General features: G+C 49.9%; 1 protein-coding gene across 1 annotated transcript; it reads right to left on the bottom strand.

Moving 5' to 3' along the window:
* Nucleotides 1–6,839: 6,839 nt before the first annotated feature.
* LOC142020382 (uncharacterized) lies at nucleotides 6,840–20,353 on the bottom strand. Its single transcript, XM_075008138.1, has 10 exons — nucleotides 20,344–20,353; nucleotides 18,405–18,476; nucleotides 17,596–17,709; nucleotides 14,034–15,719; nucleotides 13,333–13,432; nucleotides 12,566–12,714; nucleotides 12,289–12,401; nucleotides 10,287–10,376; nucleotides 8,615–8,737; nucleotides 6,840–8,076 (listed from the first exon to the last, which is right to left on the bottom strand). The coding sequence occupies exons 1-10, from the start codon at nucleotides 20,351–20,353 to the stop codon at nucleotides 7,900–7,902; spliced, it is 2,634 nt and encodes an 877-aa protein (XP_074864239.1). The 3' UTR covers nucleotides 6,840–7,899.
* Between the last annotated feature and the right edge of the window lie 1,966 nt (nucleotides 20,354–22,319).

Below are 22,319 nucleotides of genomic sequence, written 5' to 3' on the forward strand. Positions count from 1 at the left end.
ATCATCCTTTCTTGTGTGTGTTCTGGAATGTATTTGCAGTACGTGATAGCACAGAGGAACAATTGTCCAGTGGTTGGTTAGTGCTAGCCAGAACTCAGAAAATATGGCTTAATTTACCTGCTTTGCCATATACAGACTCCCTGTGGGAAGCTGGGCAATTCCTTCATCTCTCTGTGCTTTTTATCTATAAATGAGGACAATCACATCTTTGCACACAGGGGTATTTTGAAGGTAAGTACAATGGAACTGGGGGCCAGAGTATCTAAAGCATTTAACAGTGCAATGGCATTATCAAAGCCAAAGCCCCAAAATTACAAACAGCTGGACTCTGCAGATGAAGTATGGTAGGCTTGCTCAGCTCCTCTGCATAGCTAGTTTCTGGAGGAAATCCCCTTGCTAGCTGTGCCCTTTAATGGGATCTGTCCAAGCAGATGGTGTTGGCCCATATACAATATTTACAAATCTTTCAGTAGTTAAGCAGATGGAAAAGCTGGTGTCTGCAATAAATCAATACCAAGGTAAAGAAGGAGACAAGTCCTGCTTTTTTCTGGCACCAATCACAGGGCTGGCTATTTACTGTAACTCACAAGAAACCACTCCTTGTGAAAGTCTTGACTTATTTCTGCCTCTAAACACAGGATCAAATCCTCTAGAATCAAGACCCCATTCACATGGGGCGTGTTGGCCATATCGCCTTGGAAGAACTGGTCCAGGTTACATCTCCAGATAATCAGACATTCCATTCCCACTGACTTCCATTCTCATTCTAGAAATCAGGACTATGGGTCATCCAGGGCTGATGCTGCACTTCCAGGCCCCTCTGTCAGTAAGTGGAATTCTGAACTCTTTGCAGCACAAAGGTGGTGTCTACACTTGCCTTCCTTTTTCGAAAGAGGTATGCAGATGAGGGAAATCAAAAATGCAAATGAGGTGTAGATTTGCATACATGGCACCTCATTTGCACATTCTTATTTCAAAGGAGCTTCTTTCGGAAGAAGAAAACTGGTGTAGATGCTGCTCTTTCAAAAGTAAACCCCACTGTCAAAAGAATCCTTCTTCCCTGGAGACCTGCAGCTGGCTCACCCCCGTCCTTCAATGGCAGGACACCTGAAAGCAGCCAGCCCTCTCCATTGAGAAGCACACGTCCATCATAATCTCCAAGCTGGCCATACCAGACAGCTACTGCTCCATCGGGCAGCAATTCGGCATGGGCAAGTCCACCGTCAGGGCCATTGTCCTCAAGGTCAGCCATGTTCCATGCCCTGGCCTGGCTTGGGGGTGGAGGACCGAGGGGATGAGCCTGAGAGATGCAGGGAGGCCCCCCTCCTTGCCCTGGGACTTCCCAAAGGCAAGGGTCTCCCTTTACAGAGCCATGCTCATCGCAGGCCAGTCTGAATTTGGGGTGGAGGAGGTTCCCTTCTCCTCCTGCCTCGAGTTGCTCCAGCCCCACCAGGGAGAGTGGTGGGGGGAGTCCAGTCCTATCCACTCCCCTGACACCAGTCCAGGGACTGTAGGCAAGGAGAGAGCCTGTGGAGGTTTTTTGCCCCTACCCCGTAACAGCTCTCTTTGCCTGGGCCTCTTCACCCACCACTATCTTCTGGGATCTTTCCCACAGTGCTGTGCTGTTGGCTGGGCTGGGCTGGGCTGGGCTGGGCTCTCCACACCTCCAGCCTCATTCTCTCTGGGCACCACACCCCTCCCCTCTCCTCCTGCAGCCTAGGGAAACCCTTTAATAGAAAAGCCTGAAGGCCTTTATTGGTCCCAGGTGCTTCAGTTACAGCCTGATGCTGGGTGACCCTTGATGAGCCCCAGCTGCCCACAGGACTGCACTCTCTGGGAACTTACAAGGGAAACAAAAAGGGGTTCCTTCAATGCCCAAAATGTTCCCCCTCCCCCAGGCACCTGTCGGCTGCAGACTGTGATCTGCCACGCATCTTCCCCCGGCTCAACATCCGGGGGTTGTGCAACTTGGGACGCTAGGCCCTGCAAGCAGGACAACCCCTCTGCGTTCCCATGTTTGCTCCCAGCCCTGTGCTGCACCCTAAACTGGAACGGCTGCAAGGTTAGGAACCACTGGGTTACTCTACCATTTTTTTCCTTATTCCGTTGCATCCACTGAAGCGGAGCAAAGTCAGTGACTGGGATGAACCGGCCTCCAAGCAGGTAATACGGCAGTGCCTCCATGGCCCATTTCACGGCCAGGCATTCTCATTCTACTACTGCGCATTTGCGTTCCCTGGGGAGCAGCTTCCTGCTCAGGTATAAAACTGGGATGTCCCTCGTCTTCGATTGTCTGTGACAGGACAGATCCCAGCCCAACCTCTGATAAATCCATTTGCAGGGCGAACTCTTTTGAGAAGTCTGGGACTATCAACACCGGGTCACTACAGAGGGCTGTCCCTAGAGGGGTGTGAGGCCCGGCACAACCTCCACTCTGCCCCAAGCCCTGCTCCCATTCCACCCTTTCCCCAGTCCCCACCACCACCTTTCTCTTCCTGGTTTTTGCCCCCACCCCCGAACAGTGCTGGGAGCTGGTTGGGTGGAGCAGGGCAAGGTGGGGTGGGCTGGAGTCAAGTCACTTGCTGCTGCTGGCACCAGGCCGCCCACTAGTCCTTCAAGCTGCCCTGGGCCCCACGTACTCCTGAAGTGAAGGGCCCCCACAAAACAGGGCCTGAGACAGTTGCCACAGGCAGTCCCATGGACAGGACAGCTCTGTTTATCCCACCCCTCAGCTGCCAAAGCCACCTGCAGTTCCCCCAAGCAAGTGCCTGTGGTGACTTCCCAGAACCTGACCTTGCTTCCAATTCCCACAAATTCACTATGGCCTGAAACTACCCAAAACCTTCCTGCTTTCTTCTCTGCAGGTCCTTAGCCTGCACTTGTCGCCACGGCCTCCAGGCACCTCCTGGTAAAGCATTGAGCAAAAGCAGTATGGTGTGCCATGCCTGTCTGCTCTCTCATCCTCCCCCTTGAGGCCATGGGAAGTTTTGCTTTGGCAGAGAGGCTGTTTTTAAAAACACCTGTTTCTATGTGTGGCAAGAGTGGGCTCAAGGCTGGTGCTTGTGGCCTAGCAGCTCTTTCCTCACAGCAGCTGTGGCCTGCGTGGTAGGCTCTCCGCCATGATTCAGCCCTCCAGCCAGGTCACTTTAAAGCCTCACTCCTTGGGGGTATTATTGTCCCCGGGGACATCTGACCACTTCTGCTCCTGCAGAGCCTTCTTCTGTCCCACTCGTCTGTCAGAGCGAGCGCCCCGGGCTTCTCCCTTGAGGTTTTTCTCCAAATTCGACAGCCCAATGCAAACCACAGCAAAAGCAACTTCTGGCCCCTCCTGAGGCATCCTGTGTCCTTTCCAGCTCTCTGTGCCTCTTCAGAGCACTGCCTCTTGGGGGGTCACCCCCCGGGAGACTTGCCCAACTGCATGCTGCGCTCCAGTCCACACCAAGGCCAACCGTCTCTTGGGTGGCTTCTCTCAGGCCAGCACCTGGAGTATCCTTCCCCGTTGCTGCCCTCTTCCATCGGGGCCCAGGCCAGGGTGTAAACTCCCTCCTGAAGTGTGTCTGTAATGGACTGCATTGCCCTGAGTTATCAGGAGGTCCAGACCCACCCCTTAAGAGAAGAACAGACACACTGGGTCAGACCAAAGGTCCCTCTAGGCCAGTGTCCAGTCTTCCAGCTGTGGCCAATGCCAGGTGTCTCACAAGGAGAGAGCTGAACAAGGAATCATTGAACGATCCCTCCCCTGTCATCCATTTCCAGCCTCTGACAAACAGAGACCAGGGACACCATTCCTGCCCACCCTGGCTAACACCCATTGATGTACCTGACCTCCGTGAATTTAGCTGGTTCTTTTTTGAACCCTGTTAAAGTCCTGGTCCTCACACCACCCTCTGGCCAGGAGTAACACAGGCCAACCATGCACTGTGTGAAGAAAAACTTCCTTTTCCTTGTTTTAAACCTGCTACCCACGTGGTAGGCTCTCTGTCATGATTCAGCCCTCCAACCAGGTCCCTTTAAAGCCTCTCTCCTTGGGGGTATTGTTCATTTGCTGACCCCTAGTTCTTGTGTTATGGGAACTAGTAAATAACTTTTCCTTATTCACTTTCTCCATACCAGTTACGATTTTATAGACCTCTATTATATCCCCCCTTAGTCTCCTCTTCTAAACTGAAAAGTCCCAGTCTTACTAATCCCCCTTCCAAGGAGGCTCCCCACCAAAGCATGCTCCACCTGGGTGGTATCTTCATATCTATGTAGGATCCCTTCCCTGCTACTCCCAGAGAAACTGCAACTTCCTTCCCTGTCTCCCTACACACCTGTCTACTGTACTCTGAGCTTCCTCGTTAGATCAATGACCCACCTGCTTCTCCAGCTAGGCTACTTCTTTAATTTAGCCTGGCTCACCCTCCAAATGGAGACGGGTAGCATGAGTGGCCTCTGCAGGGCCAGTTAAACCCTTTCATGCTACCATGATCTCCATGCCGCTCTTCATACCATGCACTTACATTAGAGCAGGCCACTCAGAGCCTTGACCCTTACCTGCGGAGCAGGTTTTGAAGTCTGTGATGACCCTGTGTTTCTCAGGGAGTTCATTCCACAGTAAGGGGCTGCTCCCTGAGAAAGCTCTGTCTCTTACACAGATGAGCTTTACTCTTATTGCAGAAGCCAGAGAAGCAAAATTGTCACTCACATTCATCCCTGAGCTCCGCCAGGACTTTGAAATACCCTGGGTCCGTGCCACAAAACCCTTTGAAGATGAGGTGTAAGTGAACAGTGTGCTGCAACCCCTGCACTTCCACCCACACTGAGACCTTGTTTGTGAGCAGCCCGTCCAGCTTATTTAGTATTTACTCCCTTCAATAGCACATAGCAACATCTGTACGCCTTTACCCCACTCATCAGCTTTCTAACCCCTTCAGAAGTAAGGGGTCTCCACTCAGAGAACCCCGGCAGACCTTCCTAGCCTTCTGTCGCCCGATTTCTCTGCTTCCTTTGCCTGCTAAGTACTCCTTCCATATAGCTTCCCTGCTAATGAAGTGACTGGCTCATTGACTCACTAGACCCCACTCTGGCCTGGTCATCACGTACCCCTCTGTGCAATTAGGCCTTCTCCAGGAGAGCCTCATTAGTACTATGAGTGACCAGAGCCCTGGCCTCCCACATGAGGGCTGAGCCCTGGGACTCTGGGAAGCCTTCCAATGAACGATAGAGAGCCCCCTCAAAGCTGCACTTCATCCGAGATAGGCTGACTGGGGCACAGAACTGTTCTCTGCTACTAGCCGCTAGGTGAGGTTTTCTTTCACCCAAGGAGAAGGATTTGGGGATTGTCCTCTGCTGGAATGACCATTCCCCTTAGCTGGAAATGCCAAAGGCTATGTGCTGCCAACTGCGAGCATGGAGAGTGTTGGGATTTTGTCAGGGTGACTACAGGCCTCAACTCGGGCCCCAAATATCTCTTGGACAGACAAGATTTTCTCTGACCCTGTTCCCATGCCCCGCCCCTCCTAGGCCCGGTTCCCACGACATGTGGATCTCATATCATGCTTTCCAGCTGAACAAGTCCATCTGCTTAAGTGCTGGACCCCTGGCAATTCCAAGGGACTCCTTTTATAATGTCACTGCCACTAGATCAGATACATGAGAGCAGACAATGAAGCTGAGCTTTCCCAAGAATAACAAATACGCTTGTTTATTTTCTTTCTCTTTTTTTCCTGCATTGTCACAGCTGCCTCTGCACTCCTGGGACTGCAAAGGCCAAAGGGCTGCTGGGAAGGCCCTTCTGGAAGGGTTAGTTCCATCCCCACCTGGGAAGAAGCGGCGTTGGAAATCTCGCAACGACATCCATTCATGTGTGACTTCCAGCCAAAGTTCTCAAGCTCACGGGAACTAGAGATGGAACCAGACTGAACCTTTGGAGCCTCTGAGATGTGCCGTTCATTGATGGTGTCGTGGCGTACATTAATCACCTCCCTCTGATGGAGTTCTGAGCTCCCCAACCACCCTCTTTATCCCCTACCCAGCCTGTGGCCCTGGGGTACCCACCACCATTCCCACTGAGCAGGGCTGGAGCTCACTAACACTAGTCCCTACAGGACCGAAAGAGCAGACTTGTGAGCCATGTGAGGCACTTGTGTGTCTTTCCAGGTGAATTTAGGAGCTTAGCTGAGGCAAAGGACATAATTTAACATCCTGGGGATTGGCCCACCGGGCCAACGAGGAATGTCCTGGAGAGGAGCAAGGGACCTAGACTGGGGTTTGTGAGAGGGGCCAGCATTTTCAGGCATCTTGGAAGTCACTGATATACATGACTGTTCTAGGTGCAGACCAACGATGAGTCCAGAAGCTCTCCATTGGGACTCCCTCTTAGATGCGCTTGGGGACAAGCTCTGGGATACTTTCATGCCTTTGAGGTTGACCCTCTTCAAAACTGCCTCACCTTGGACTTTATCTTCTTCAGTGATGCCTGCTTGTTATTTAACCTGGGTAAGGAATGGAGGTCACTTCATACCAGAGGTATGCTCATCTGCATACCCTGGCAGCTAAGAGTCCTAGTCATGGACTCGGCCCCAATTGTGTTAGGTGCTGTACAAACACAGAACAAAAAGTGCGAAGGAGCTGGCCCTCTAAGTGCCATCCCATTGAAACCATCCCACAGATGCATTTTCATGTTACCTTTCTCCTCCTATATGAGACACAGGCAGCTTTTGGGGAGGGTACAGACAGTCCCATGCATTCTCAATGGGTATCTGCATAACAGATTAGGATACTGTGTAGTGTTTAAATTTATTTCGAGGTCATGTCTTCTGGTTTGCAGAGGGGCTGACAATCACCATGTACTGTAATGCTGTTCAGTGCTACAGGCCGTACATTTTATTAGAAATGATGTATTGATTTTGGAAAATCAGTGACTGTGAAACTGTAAAATAAGTCAGTGATGCACATTCTGTCACTGCATGGAAGGGAACTGCCTCAACATGTCAAAAAGGCTGTATTACCCCCTCATTATTGTGACAAAGTGGGAACTGTTGTAATATTTTTACAGAAGCCACAGTGTGCCTCAGTTTCCCCATGTGTCGTATAAGGGAATATCACCCACTGGGGTAGGGGGCAAGGAATGAAATTTGCTCTCCGGGCAAGCTACATTTTATAGGTGAGCATCAGCTCCCTGTCTGGGGGAAGCGAACAGTCATTGTGCAACTGGTTGAAACAGAAGCCAGTCGGCATGAGCCTAGAGAGCCAACGAAAGCACCCATGATTCCCAGATCTCCCAAACAGCACAGAGTGCCAGGATGAGAGCAAAAGCCTGAGAAATACAAGATGGGGTTTCTAGAGGTAGCTGGAGGCGCTCTTTCCTGGGAGCTGACTGCAGATGGCTGCCAACTTCCGCTATCTTGATTTTGAGCCAAGTAGCTAAACTCTAGATATCTGACTTTCTAGGAAGAGGATACCAACAACCAGCGCTGTCTCCTGTCTACCTGGGCATTCACACTGCACTGGATACCTGGATTCAAGCCTCTGAAAGGGTCTCGGGGCAGAATTCACCAAGTGTTTCATGCAGGCTCTCCCCTAAACAAATCCTCGTAAGTAACAAAGAGAATTTCCAGATGAACAGTCTTCAAACTGTGTAATCCTGAGCTGGAGACTGAACCTCTGAAGAGGGACCTGAGGCCAGGAAATCACTTCAGTAAAAAATTTTTGACTCCAAAGATGAAAAATAGCACTGTCCGTTCCTGGGTGAGAAATCCGCTCCTGGCAGGGGCAGTTCAGCCCAGCATAGAGCAGGCTGGGTTCACTGCACCTGAGGCAAGGATCTCTCTCCCATCCTTCCTTTTCACCTGTGTGTCACTTACTGGCAACTCTTCCCGAGTGACTGTGCGATGGAGTTGCTCAGAGCTATGCCTCCTACTCGTCGGCACGGAATGCACGGTTAGTGAACGAAGTCAGCGCGCTCTCTTCCGGGCTGGCAGTGTGTGTCCCATTGGAGAGGCCCTGACGCTCTTCCTGGCCTGGCCTGGCCATGCTGCCGTGGTTACGGCCCTGAGCGTGTTTCCTCAGCACCTGCTCCAGTATCTGTAGCACCTGAAGCAGACGAACAGGATTGGGAGTTGGATACAGAGTGGCAACGGCACAAACTAGCTTCTTTTGCCATTAGAGTTGCCGTGGCTGCCCTCCCTGCCGCCGCCACGTGAGAGTTGCACGTTGCCTCCCCTTCCATGCAAAGACTCTGGGACCGGTGCCAGGAAAGGATGTGCACCTCCAAGTCCCAGCCGCTGGCTGGCCATGACTCCCATCAAACTTCTAATATTAGGGAATAAGGAGAAACCTTTGCACACGAACTTATGAGGCACCTTTCAATCTTGGATCTCAAAGCACTTTATATAAATGGGCAACTACCATCCAAGCTGCAAGTGCAAAGCAAGGGGGAGTGACCTGCCCAGGGTCATGCCCAACTCAGAGTCAGGACACAGGCAGCCTAACTCTCAGTCCTTGGCTTGCCAGTGCTAGACGACTAGTGATGTCTTTGCCTCCCCATGGGTCTGAGTGCCTCCCTGTCCTCCCACTGCCCACTCAGGGGGAAGGGGAAGGAGGAGAGAAACACATTGAAGACTTACGTTACCTTGGATTTGGGAACAATGCCGACCCTGAAGAACCCTATGTTTCCACTCTCTATCTTGGTGCAGTCCACAACAGTGGAGGCAATGTTCTCAGGAGAAGGCCCATTGCACAGAACTGCATCCACCTTGACAGTAAGCAACACTTATATCACAAGACCCTTCTCAGGCTGTTGGCTAAAGCAGGGAGAGTTCTGCTTTTTCAATGGATTTAGCATTACTGCCAGGCTGTTGCTGTGGTAAAAATTCCAGTCCCCACTCCTCATTTTTCCAGCTTTCGTCAGCCAGAGTCACCAGATATCCCTGGAGTTTTCCAGTGATCTAGGGTGATTCTGGCCAATGCAAAGCCGAATTAACACACTAGGCAACACCCAACGGCCAGATCCTCAGCGGATGTAAATTGACACCATTCCATTTACCTTAGTGGAGCTATGCTGGTTTACAACCACCGAGAATCTCTACTTAAGTAGCCTTTGCCTGTGCAGGAAGTCAGAAGGCTCAGATATGAGCCGGCTGAAAGAACAGAGTTACCCCCTCCTCTGAGTCTGTCATTCCAACAGGAAATTGCCATTAATGTCTCAAGTTCTGTATTTTCAATGGAAACCATCCAGTTCACTCATAGGGTTACTTAAGGCATTTGCTCTGCTTTCAGAGTCTAAACACTAGAAAACACAAGTATCTGGTCACTTAATTGGCTGTGCTCGTGGAAAGTGAGAGATTGTAAGATTCAGAACCTTACAGAGCGCCCAGTGGTTCTAGGGATTTTTACAGCTTTGGTCAAAGATTCAGAACTTTAGTGCTGAACGTAAAACAAAGAACAACGAGGGTTCTAGAATCGCTAACAACCCCACGGGTTCTGGAACATCAGAATGTCAAGGGCAGGGGTGTCCAACCTTTTTTCATCAGGGGCCACATGGCAATTTTTTACATGTTCCAGGGGCTGAACACAAAATAGCCCCAAACCGGCACCCCCCACCATGCTTAAACCCCTCACACAGCCAAACCGTGCCCCCATCCCCAGGCTTAGACCTCCTGCAGCCCCAAACTTCCCCCTGCCTTAGACCCCCACCCCCCGCAGGCCCAAACCAGCCCCCTCCTGCACAGCCTTAAACCCGCCCCCCCCCACAGCCCAAAACCACCACAGCCTCAGACCCCCTGCAGCCCCAAACTTTCTCCCACCCACCCCCCGGGTTAATCCCCCTTGCAGCCCCAACCCATCCCCTCAAAACTCAGGATTAATTTACCCAGGAGATCTGTGTGCCAGGGTAGCTCCATGCTCCAGCCACTAGGGCTCTGCTATGGGCCCCATGCCCCCGCTGCTGGGACCCCACAGCAGCCAGCCACACGGCAGCCAGCCTTTTAAAAATGGCACCTCTGCCAGCTCCACGGGCCAGATAAAAAAGCTCTGTGGGCTGGATTCTGGCCCATGGGCTACCTGTTGGACACTCCTCAAAAAGCTTCTAATGTACAATATACCCCAGGTTTTCGGTCCTAACCATTCACTTGCTCGTTATCATCATTGTAAATAACCGTGGGCTCAGCGCCCATTGGTGTCTGATGCCTCTCTCACAATTTCCTTCCATTTCGTCTTGTTGGCTGGGAGCAAATCAGTGTAACCCTACAGTCACATCTCCCCCAGATCCCAGGATGACCGTGAAGAAGCAACATGATGATTACCTTGTCCCCTAGCTTGGCGTACACCTGATTGTGGTGGGTGGTGTCTGCCTCTCCAGTTGGATTGGCTGAGGTGACTGCAATGGGGCCAACCTGGCAAATGGAAGCACAATGGGAAAATGCATTTTGAGCTGGAGTTCCAGCAGAGAAACAACAATGCTCATGCATTCATTTCACTTCATCCTTTGTTTGTTGAGGCCCAGTTTAACCGCAGGAGGGTATCAGCGTGTGGGTGTGAGGACAGCTGTAGAGAGAGGAAGGGTGTGGAAAATCAGGCTAAATGGAGTGGATTTTTGATCATTTAGCCTGACCTCCTGCACAGCACAAGCCAGAGACCTGCCTCAAGACAGTTCCTGGAGCCCCTTGCCTCCAAAAGGAATAATGAACCATCTTCATTTCATGGGACAGTAAGTTACACAGGAATGAGGGAAACACAGTTGGCTAGCAAATTCTCAAAGGAGCCTAAAGAACGTCCTGGTTTCCTAAGCAAAGGCCCAGAGACACGGTGGCACGGAAAGGGCCTGCTTTGTACTAAGTCAACAGAAATCAGGTTTGTAGTAAGTACGGGCCCAGTATGAGGCCTTAGGCCTGAACCAAAGTAATGGTCAAGACTTTGCTAACAGAAAGCAAAGTGCAGCTGTGAGCTAAAGGAATGCATTGCTCACAGAAGTTGGCAAGAAGAGGGGTGATGTTGCATAAACATCTCTGCCTAGCGTATTGAAGTATGAACATGGTACCACAACACCCTACCCTGGAACATTCCACAGATAACAAAGAACAGGCCGACCCATCCCAGTGACAGGGGCAGAAGGGTAATATGATGGATAGAGTTGTTTTGTTCGAACCAACATGTACCAGGTGAGAGGCGGCACCTGACTACGTAGAAGTGTTGTACCTCAATATGTCAGGAGTGACGTGTAAGTTGTTTGTACCTGTGTATAAGAATGTACTCCTGGGGTGTGGTCTGGGTCCGGCCGAGGGGGCAGTGGAAAGTCCTGCCACTGACTGAGCCGAGTCCATTGATCGTGGGTGCACATTTGTAGTATGCCCTGACTTAGACAAAGAAGTCTACAGGGAACTACTATTGTGTCCAATGCGGCAATAAACCTGGCTGACGCGCCTTCGCACCTTACTAGACTCTGTGGTCATTGGGGGCTCTCTTCGGGTCTGCTGTCGGCTATCTGCAGAACTGGGGCAGCACACAGAGGGAACACACGCACGCAGCCGAGTGATACCAACACTGGAGAGAGCAGAGCACCGCGCTGGTAGCATCCGACAACAAGGTTCTGAATAAATCCCCACCAAATAATGTAGGCCCTCTTCGCTATAGGAGTCTCTGAGCTTTACTGGGAAGAGTCTGTGTGCTGCAATCTAGCCCTAGAGACTACAACTCCCATGATGCCCTTGGAAAAGGGAGCAAACTGTTCTCCAGGAGTGCGGGGTGCACAGCAGACCTGGTGGAGGGCTCCAGTTTTGGAGAGAGGAGTCAGATTGCTGGCATGGGACTCTGTCCAGACCAGGAGCTGCCCCGGAAGCTAAAGCCTGCTGCTGGGAGCCTTCTGGGGCTTTGACTGAGCAGGGAGCTCCAGTGATTTGTGCTGGAGCTGACTGAGAAGGACTGCAGGGAAGGAACTGGGAGTAACTGTGACTCTTGTCTGGGAACGTGCTGGCAAGGCTGGGCACAGCCAAGAGACCAACTCCGAGTCACAAGAGAGGCAGAGTGATCTGCCCAGCGAACCAGGACTCAGAGCTGCTGGCGTTTGGTGGAACCAACTACACTTTCAGAGGGGTTGTGCAGCTCACTGGTTTGGCTCAGCTGATGCACAGGGCTGCCTGAACAGAGCTGGGAGACATACCTAGGTCACCTGACACCAGTCCCCAGCCATCGCCCCACGTGTTGAATGCCAGGTATCGACACCAGACCTGTTCCCAAGGACCCGTATGATCCTAAGACCCCTCACCTTTCTTGCTGCTTGATCCAGAGAGGTGTATATGGATCACTCACCAGATCGATGAGGTACGTGGTGACAGAGCAGTCAGGGATGCGGATGGCGACGCTTTGAGAAGTACCAACATATTTGGCAGAGTCTTTCATCCCCAGGAAGTTCACCCATTCCCCTGTGAAGGAAAGAGCCACACAACACTTAACTCGTGTGGGACGACTCTACAGACAGTGGTGGCATCATGTGAATAACTGAGGCATGGTGAGCTGTCTCGCTGAACGGTAGGCTAGTGGTACTCTCCGCTTTGTGGAAAGCCTGAAAGCAACTGTATTTTCTCACCTCTGTGAACCACCAAGCTAATGGGAGAGGGCCAGGCAGCCTCCATGAAATCCCACAGTACGGGGCTGAACAAATGTTTTGCAGGTTCCAGCTGCTTCAGGCTAGAAATCCAGAGTGACATGGGGCGATCCTGAGCCTGGCGCTTTGTCCTGCAGAGACGACACAAGAAAGGAGGCTTGTTAGCCCCTGGAGGAGGGTGGGAATTATTTTCCCGAATTGCAGAAGTGGTCTGGGGAGGTTTAGGCTGAGACATGCTCATTCATGCTTGACCCAAGCAAAAGAGCTGCTGTAGAAAAAGCAGCATGGCCCTCCTCTGCAGGAAGAAACCCGGGTTGAGACCAGGTCTTGATACTGGCTCATGGGGTCACTGTGAGCATTTCACTCAGGCTCCACTTCTCAACAGCATCCACTAATTCTGGGGGCCCAACTTTTAAAAACAATCAAACCCAGGAGGTTTCCCATGAATGTGATTCGATCGTGCCTGTTCGTTCCCATCCCATGTCCTCCCTTTTTGTTCCGTGTACTGTCTTGTGACATCCCAGGCAATTGACTCCATCACCTTCCAGGTCTCCATGGACCTCCCGGGAGACATCTGTCCAGCGACATGGCTCTTCTTCTAACCCTGACCTTCACACACAGGTTACTGCTTTTTTTGAGGGTTTGAATCACAGCGCTGGCACCTTCAGAGAGGCTGTGGTGGACACTGCTGTGAGGTGCCACTTACAGCCAGGAGTCTCATTGCCTGGGCCTGTAGCGAAAACACTTACTTGTAAACTTTCTCTACAGCATCAGGTCGATTGCAGGCTGCCACCAGCACATACACTGTGTCTGTGGGGATGCCGCAGGCCCCTCCATTCTTCATGATCTCTAAGAACAGGACACAGCCCATCCCGTGAATAAAGCTGCTGGGTCATAAACTCCCAGAAGAACTATGTATGGAAGAGATCTCCGATGAGCTTTCTGCCCTGGCTATTGAAAGGTTGCCCACTACATTTTCTGGTATTCATTAAAGGAGAGTTATAGATTACATGCAGATAGGCAAGGAGGTGTACCACTGCCCAGAGAGTAACTCTCTCTCTCGTTCTCTCGTTCTCAATACCCCTGAAGTATCCCAGCAAGACTTTCTAGAAACTGTCGTTTTGCACCAGCAGCTTGTAGGATTTGTATGAAGTTGCCAGGATGGACGGCCAGGGACAGAAACCAGGGGACTTCGCACCATTCAGGTGGGGGCAGCACCAGTGACCTCTATGGAATTCCTCCCACCTACATCAGCAGAACATTTGACCCCTCCCTTCCCACGCCTCTGCTCTAACCACTCGACAGGCTGCCCTGGGCAAGATGCCATAGTGTATTCAAAGTTTCTCGATTCAGAAAAGTAAAATCTTCTTTTACTATCAAGACTCCCCGTGAGAACGAAACCCCACAGGTGACCCCAACCCTTGTTCTCTCCATTACGCCTTTCCCTTACCTGCAATTTGCTTGACTGAGGAAGCTTTCCTGGCAGGCAAGTGAAGACATTTGGTGCTTCCTACCCCAACACTGCCAAGCTTCACAATAGGCCTGCCCACAGGGAACAGTGCACCCTCAAAGGTACTGTTGAAAAGAGCAGACAGAAAGCAGTAGAAGCTGGCCAGGCCAAAGAGGATGGTGACTGCAATATCATAGCCAGCTGGGATGGCGTTAACTGCATCCAGCAAGAAGCTGATGAGAATAAGCAAGAACGTGAGGGAGTAAATGAACCAGGAGATGCTTAAGAAGAGTGTGCAAAAGACAATGAAGCAGTTGGCAAGCATGAGGGTGATGATGCCTACCACTACCTGGAAGCCCCTGCTAGGGCCGTAGAGGCCACCGTATCTGGTTAAGCCCCAGATGATCCATGTGACCCCATACAGAATGAAGGCGGTGCTCTCTAAGGTCTTACCACGGGCGAAGGCCACCGAACCACAGAAAAGCTTCAGTATCCCACCAGCTACCACCACCCAGGGTATGACAACAGTCGCAAGCGGCGCCTTTGGATCCACCGTCATCGTGATTGCAAAGGCAGCCAGGACGCTGCACGCATAGCCAAGCGCCTCGGCGTCTGCATACCTGGAATAGCCCAGGAAGGGAGCGTGAAGGTCCGTCCCTTCACGGAGTTTGAGATGACTGCTGTGGGAGAGCCAGGCCTTGACCTTTCCCTCCCCCATCGGGATTTTGGCCTTCGCTTTCATGTTGTAGCAGTAAATGAGAGCCATAAGGGCTGAGGCCACGAAAATGGCCACATCCACCCCTTGGGGGCCACCTTCAAAAAACCCATGAGGGCGACAGGCCAGGGCGATGCAGTAGGCCACATAAAAGAGCAAATACAGGCCATCGACCGGGCTTTTAATGGTGGTGAAGAGGGCCAAGACAGCAAAGAGGATAGCAAAAACCACCAGGAATGGGACAGGGAAAACCGGCTCATCCTGCTGCCAGACCCGATACAGCAGGGAATAGCCCGCAGCAAATTTCAGCACCGAGGTGAACGCAAAGAACACAGCAGCCAACACATCCATGGCACGGTACGAGAAAATGCAGACCCCGATCTGGTAAATCCCAGCTGCCCAAAGCCAGGGTACTTGGCCCACAAATAGATTGCTGGTCACTCCCAGGAGCCTGCAGCCAAAGACGCTGGCAGACAGCATGTTCAAGATCAGACCAATGACTGCCAACTCGTTCATGTTGGCACCACTGGCCTGGACCTTGTGATTAGTCTTGGTCTTGGCCAGACCTGTGCCAGGAAGGGTAATTTTCTCCTTGCTGAGCAAATAAAGACCCCTCCCCACTGCAAAATAGCCTCCAACAAAGCAAACAATCATATAATTGCAAGCCACAGCGGAGGAGCCGAAAGCTGTATTATACAGCACAGCAATTTCATGAGCGCAGGCAAGCGAAATGCAAGAAGCCAACATGGCAAGGATGACATCTCTTTGAAGGAAGCCCACCGCTGCAATAATGAGGAGCCCCAGAGTAAATGTGGCCAGGCCAGGCACTGTGGCATTGCGGAAATCACCAACACCATTCAGAACACCTTGCCCTGCCAGGATGTGGATGACTCCGTAGCTGCACCACAGCACTGAGATGGTTAGACAAAGGGTCACGAACAAGGAGCTATTTCTCAGGCTCTTCTGAACCCCTATGAGGGAAACAAAGGAAGCAAGAGTGCCAGGTCATAATGACTCGGAAACCACCAGCTCTTAGACGCACCAGCAGGCCAATAAGGTGCATTTCTCAGTGTGCTTAATGACACACCACATCTCTTCTTAATGATAACGAACTTCTACCTGAGTTCCCACAGTCAGCTCTGAAACATTTTCCACATCGCCAACGCTTGTCCACGGACCACCCTGCCCAGTCCAGGTCCCCCAGCCCATTGCTGTCTCTTCACCCACATGCTATGAAGCCCATATGAAGAAAGTCATGAAGAAGTGTCACACTAGATTAGTACAAATGAAGCGCTGGTGCTCCCTCTCCTGGCTAGCATAGATTGTCCGCTCTTTGGGGCAGGGCCTGCGTGTACTAAATATCACTCACAGCATGGCACACCTTGTGAGCACGTGATCCATAATCCCAAAGGACAGGAACTACCAGACTGGATCAGACCCAAGGTCTATCTAGTACAGGGCCCCAGCTCTGAAAGTGGCAGAGAACTGAGTTAAAGAGACATCAGCTGGAATGTGAGTTTGAATGGAATTCAGCTATCACCCCAAAAACAACCCAACAATTTTACAAACAAGCTACCAGCCCTCTTTGCTTCCTGTATCAGTCCAGCACCTTCCCTGGGGGGCCTCTAGACTCCCATGATCATGTTACTAACCCCAGTGTTGTGACGTTTATACCTATGCTGGGAGATGGTCATTCTGGCCTGGAACTTGTCCCCCGCCCCGAGTTTCCCCTCGTCCATTCCATTCTGGCCCTGGGAACCAGCACCAGGCTGGGAGGGTGAGTGCAGGCACAGCTAGGCAAGGCGCTGTGGTGTTAGGCTTGTGAAGTGAAGGACCTGGTCTCACTCAAGGGTGCTGGGATGCAGCTAGCTTAGAACCAGCAGTTCTTCCATCTGCTCTGCTGTGACACGTTTCCCCCAGGAGCTTGGAGAGCTGATGGACCTGCCCTTGGTGCACCCATAGCTAGCACCCAGTTATGGCTGCTTCTGCCCACAGGACGGGAGAAAGGCAGACCTCAACTCTTTGCAATTATGCCACCAAATGACCGGTCAATGTAATAATTAGGCCAGTCACTGCTAACAGAACAAGAGCACTCAAGCCTTCACACGCGGGTGTTCCCTGACCCTTGTTGTGCCTGATTGCTGCCTATTGGGAAGACAACGCCTGCCCACAAGGCTTAATCAAGGCTACCAACCCACTTCACAAGGGCCTAATCCAAGCCCAGTGAGGCCAATGGACAGATTCCCATTGAGTTCAGAGGGCTCTGCATCAGGCTGTGCACCATCCCTGGCTGAGTGTAAATCTGAACCCTGTACTTTGAGGTTAAAAGCTGAGTGACTTATGCCCATGGGTAGTATTTTGTTTAATAGCTACAAAAATGCCAGGACCAGTACAAGGCAATCACATTAATGCCCCCCCGTAAAATAAAGGTATGGAAACTTAAGCATCTGTCTCTTCATTCCCCCACCTAGGGAGACAGAATTTCCTAGTCAGTCAGAAGAGTCTGACATTCTTTTTTCCCCCAACCTGATTATGACCTTTGCAAACTGCTTATCCTGCTGTTGAATTCACTGATTACCCTTAAACTGCCATGGAGACAGAGCCTCGAAACTGTTGTTAACAATGATCAGATTTGCAGTGCAAACATCTCAGTAAGTGATTCATTTAGAACTGATCCTTCTGCCCCAAGTCCCTCTACACACAGGCAAAACTTGCACCCTGGAATGTCGTTTCAGGTGAAAGAATCAGTGGTTTGGCCAAGTTACTTGCTGGAAAAACAGAAGGCAGTACAAAAATATGCATAAAGTTGCAGACAGGACTTTTAGCTGCCAGACCTCCTCGTCTTACCTGAATAAGCCAACAGAGCCGATATAACAAACAGAAGGATACCCAGAGCTGTGCTGGGGATCAAGGGGGCTGGGCTGGTGAAGCTGTAGGCATGCACGGCTAGCAAGAGGGCTCCTGCATGGAACACAGAGGGAAAAAAACATCTGACAAGCTTTCCAGGAAAATGGGAGACAGAGGGAAATGAAGTAGAGAAACATACAAAGAAAGGAGGAATGAAGAAAGAGGAACGGGAACAGAGAGCTCCAGTGAAGAGAGACGGAAGTAGAAAAGAAAGACGAAAGTATCGGAAGGGTAGCTGTGTTAGTCTGTATTCACAAAAACAATGAAAAGTCCTGTGGCACCTTATAGACTAATGGATATTTTGGAGCATAAGCTTTCATGGGCAACAAAAACGGGTCTTTGCCCAAAAAAGTTTATGCTCCAAAAAGTCTGTTAGTCTACAAGGTGCCACAGGAATTCTTGTTCTTTTAAAGACAAAAGTGAATCTCAGAATAAAGAATTATGTTAGAAACTACTATACATTGTATCAGACAGTCTAGATTTGACTCCCATCCAAATCAGCTGAATGGCAACATTCAGTACAGTGTTTGGAAGGCAAATCAAACATGTTACTGTCTCCTTTATGCATATTGGATTGTTGGTCTGAGAGTTTTATCCAAGCAAAGAAGATTCAAAGAACCCATTGTTGGAAGGAACTTTTCTTTCTTTCTTTCTTTCAGAATCTAGTTAGTCCACATTTAAAATGTGTACCCCTGTGTGTACCCCCATGTGTACCCCACCTTCCCTTCCCAGGTAAACTTCATTCATACCTGATGCAATGCCCAGGAGCCCTATTGAGTAATGAAGAGACTGCAGCTGTCCCTCTGCCATGGCCAGGTTTGCTGAGGACTGATAGGCAGGCTGAAATGCTCTCTAAAGCCCTTTCTCTACCTCTTTATAGGGAAACCTGCTCCACTGGCTGTTGTTCCTCTCAGCACTCCACCTCTTTTCCCTAACAACAACATCTCATGGCCTTGTGAGTGACAGACCAGGAAATAAAAGTGTGCTGTGAGCCATAATAAACTTGAGCCTGTGACTCAGTCTGTGCTGCTGCAATCTTCCCCCACCAGCCCGTCAATTTTACTCTTAACTGTTGATAAAACGACACTCTATAAATGATTAACAAAGGTTATTTTCTTGCTCCCTTGCTGCCAGTGGGACAGCTTGGGTAGTGAATAGAATAATGCTAAAAAAATAACATCCATCTGCTGATGCTAACAAGCTCAGCTGCCCTGGGCTCAGTCATGTCTCCTGAACTTCAGAGTTAGCATTCCTTGTACTTCCTAACACACCTACAAATGCCCCCTCTGGCCAGTGCCTGCAAGGATGTTGTTAACTGGATGGAATCAGGCCCGCACAAGGGTAGGCGAGAATGCCGCCCCCCTGCAGGCTGTCCAACAGAGGGCATGATTCCATCCAGAGCGGACAGCCTGTGTCGTCTTCTCACATGCTTAGAAAGTCTTCAGTACCCCTTTGCTTTTACCACTGTAACTGCGGGCACTGGAACGCCCTGGCCAGCATTCCTGTAAGCTGAGCATTTGGGTGACCACCCAGGAGAGATTCAGGTGCCACCCATTGGATGAGCAAAGCGCCCACAGGTATCCACAGGGGGTAGCGTGTGTTTCTACTGGTGGTGTGCATGGGCACAATGCCACATTGCCTGTAACAAAATTTAAAGGAGAGGGAACATTACACCCCTGGCCTATGATGGGGTTTAGCCCTGTTAATTCTGGTCCATGCCTGGTGAACTCCAAACTTACCTGCACTCCTGTGCTGAGAAGGAGGTAGCTAAGAACTAGATCTTGGCAAGGAATCTGGCAGAGAACTACGGAAGTTGGTTGCCACCCTTCCAAATGTTCCTCAAAACAAATGACACCGTAGAAAAAAGGGAGAGGGTGAAGCACTCTAACTGGATACTCATGGGATGGCCAGCTACCACATGTTCCAGCAGGAGTATGAAGCAGGATATGAACTGCTCAGCAAAGATGTTTTAAAATGCCGAGAACAGCCGTGCTCGGCACTAGACCATCACAACAAAGTAGCTGACAGGTCAGATTGTTACGCATTATATGTGAGACCTGTCTTATAAAAGCCATGCCATGTTAGTCAGAGGAGTTAGCAGAGCGACTCATCTCAAAGACACATTTACTGAGCAATCACTCGATACATACAGCGTGGCCATGGCAGAACCAGCAACAGCCACCAAAGGCAAAGATGCTTAGGCAGACCAGAATCAAACATAGCAATTCAAGCGCTGATAGTGTACAGTGCATCTATTGGGCCAAATTCAGGTAGGGCTTTAAGTGAGCAATGGTGGTTACACATTGAGTGGAAGTTGGCCAGAAAACAATGGTAAGCAAGGGCCTTAAAGGAGCTTTGTGGGAAATTTTCTATAGTGTTGGCCAGCATTTGAACACTCCCTCCCGTCACGTAATTAATAACATAGGGCCCAATCCTGTGCAGCACAGGACTCCTGCAGAATTTCCATTGACTGACCGCCCGATGAGGGCTTAATACGATCAACTGTCTATGTTTTCCAGGGCCCTGAGTCCTGTGCTGGGCTTCATCCCAGAATTCCCCCTCTCAAGCAGTTTAATTGCCCATTTCTGCTCCTGAATGGGTTTTCATTAAACACCAGAGGCATTGATTACATTTAATTATATTCACCCCGCCTCGACAGCCTAATGTCCTTGCAAGTCAGTGGGATACCTCTGGGCATGTTTACACTTGCTAGTTAATTCAGATTAAGGAAGAATGTGAATTTAGAGCGCTGTAGCCACACCCGAATATCTCTGTGTGTGAACACGCTGATTAAAGGTGGATTAAGATAATCTGGAGTAAGGTACTTTTATTTCAGAATAAGATTACCTGCATAGGGTATGTCTACACTACAGGGCTATTCCAGAAGAGTTTATTCCAGAATTATTATTGCAAAATAAGTTATTCCAGAATAATGCGTCCACACTACAGGGAAGACCCCAAATAAGCAAAACTTATTCAGAAGAAATGTGTCCACACACAATAGAACCTATTTCTGATTAGAGCCCCTGGAAGCACATAAAAGATAGACACTTGCAACCAGTGTTCTATGTCAACACAGCATCAGTATTTTGAAATAAGTTATTCCAGAAGAGTTTATTTTGAATTAGCCCCCTATTTGCTGTCTATACAACCCCTATTCCAAAATATCTGTTTTGGAATATGCACTATTGCTCGTAGAATGAGGCTTATAGAATTCAAAATAAGCCACCCACTATTTCAAAATTATTTTGAAATACCGGTTTTACTGTGCAGACACTCAGAAAGTTATTTCGGAATAGCGGTCTGTGTAGACATACCCTTATAGACTTACCCAGGAATAATTAGTCTGGAATATTTCTTTTGAAATCACTTGATTTGTAGAGAAGCCCATATTTAACTGACCTTATCAGGGGTCAGTTCAGGCCCTAAAATGTGATAAACAAGCGTGCATTGGGGTGAGTACCAGTTAGCACGGGGACGTATTGTAAGACGGAACACAGCTCGTACCATATGCAAATGGGTTTTCTTTGCAGCGTTCACGATCTTTGCTTAGAGCTGCAGCCTTTGCCAAGCTATGTCCAATCAGTAATGTGACTTCTTGTAAGGGTCTGAAGGAGGAAGACCTCATTTTTCAAACTACAGCATGACTTGGCAGTTTTGTATCAAAACCAGGAAGGACTGTATTTGCATGTTATCTGCATCCCTAGCAACCAGCTGAACTTTCCTGCACACGCCGTGCAGGTCACCTGAGCTGGGACTAGTAAAAGCAGTGCGGGAACCAAATGTGCACTGGATTAAATGGAGCCTAACTAGACTTGTCTCCCACGCTAATGTTTGAACTTCTTTTTATGATTTATAACATGTAAAAGCCATTAACACATCACGTCTGGTGTCACGTTTTGCCACCTGCTTTTTAAAGTAGGCCCATGAGAACTGCAGACACATATTCAGTGATGACAGGTAACCTATACATATTTGTAATAAGCAATTAGCACCCCAGCATTTAAAAGCTATATCTCAGTAGCCGGGCAGAGCCCCAGTCAAGAAGTATTTCATAAATACTGTCCAGAAAGTGTGTAATGTAATTCAGGGATGCTGCATGAGACCTATCAGCCTTTAAGGAATGGAAATGTAGACACCACCGCATGTGGAGAGATAAATTGACAGAATGGTGAGTGTACCAAGATGCTGGTTGCTCAGAAGGGTGGATTTTCCCAGGCTCTTGTCGCCTCACCTCTGTAACTCCAGTTTTACTGCAGCCAAAGGAGTTACATGAGCATAAAGCTACTGGGGAGGTGCAAAGAACCAACAGCCTTGTTTCTAAATGCATGGCCCAAACTCCAGAGACCCAGTGTGCCTGCCCATACGTAAGGTGGACCAGCCCTGGGTCATCAACAGGAAGGAATGAACTTGCTAAAGCCATGGGCTCTACCACGTGAACTCAGAGCCAGCTGACTCTCAACTAAGGCTACAGAGCAGAGACTTCACTCTCCCTTGTCCATTGTCTCAGTGCCCCTGGGGTTACACATAGAATGCCTGCCGTTTGGACACAGAGCTTTGAAACAGAGGACATTTAACAATGGAAAGGGAACCCTGCTCTCTGTGCAGCAAAGAGTTTTTTTTTTTAAAGAGCACATGCCTGGTTTGACTCCAGTGACTAGAAT

Source organism: Carettochelys insculpta, chromosome 13 (assembly GCF_033958435.1).
Source record: "Carettochelys insculpta isolate YL-2023 chromosome 13, ASM3395843v1, whole genome shotgun sequence".
Lineage (NCBI taxonomy): Eukaryota > Metazoa > Chordata > Testudines > Carettochelyidae > Carettochelys > Carettochelys insculpta.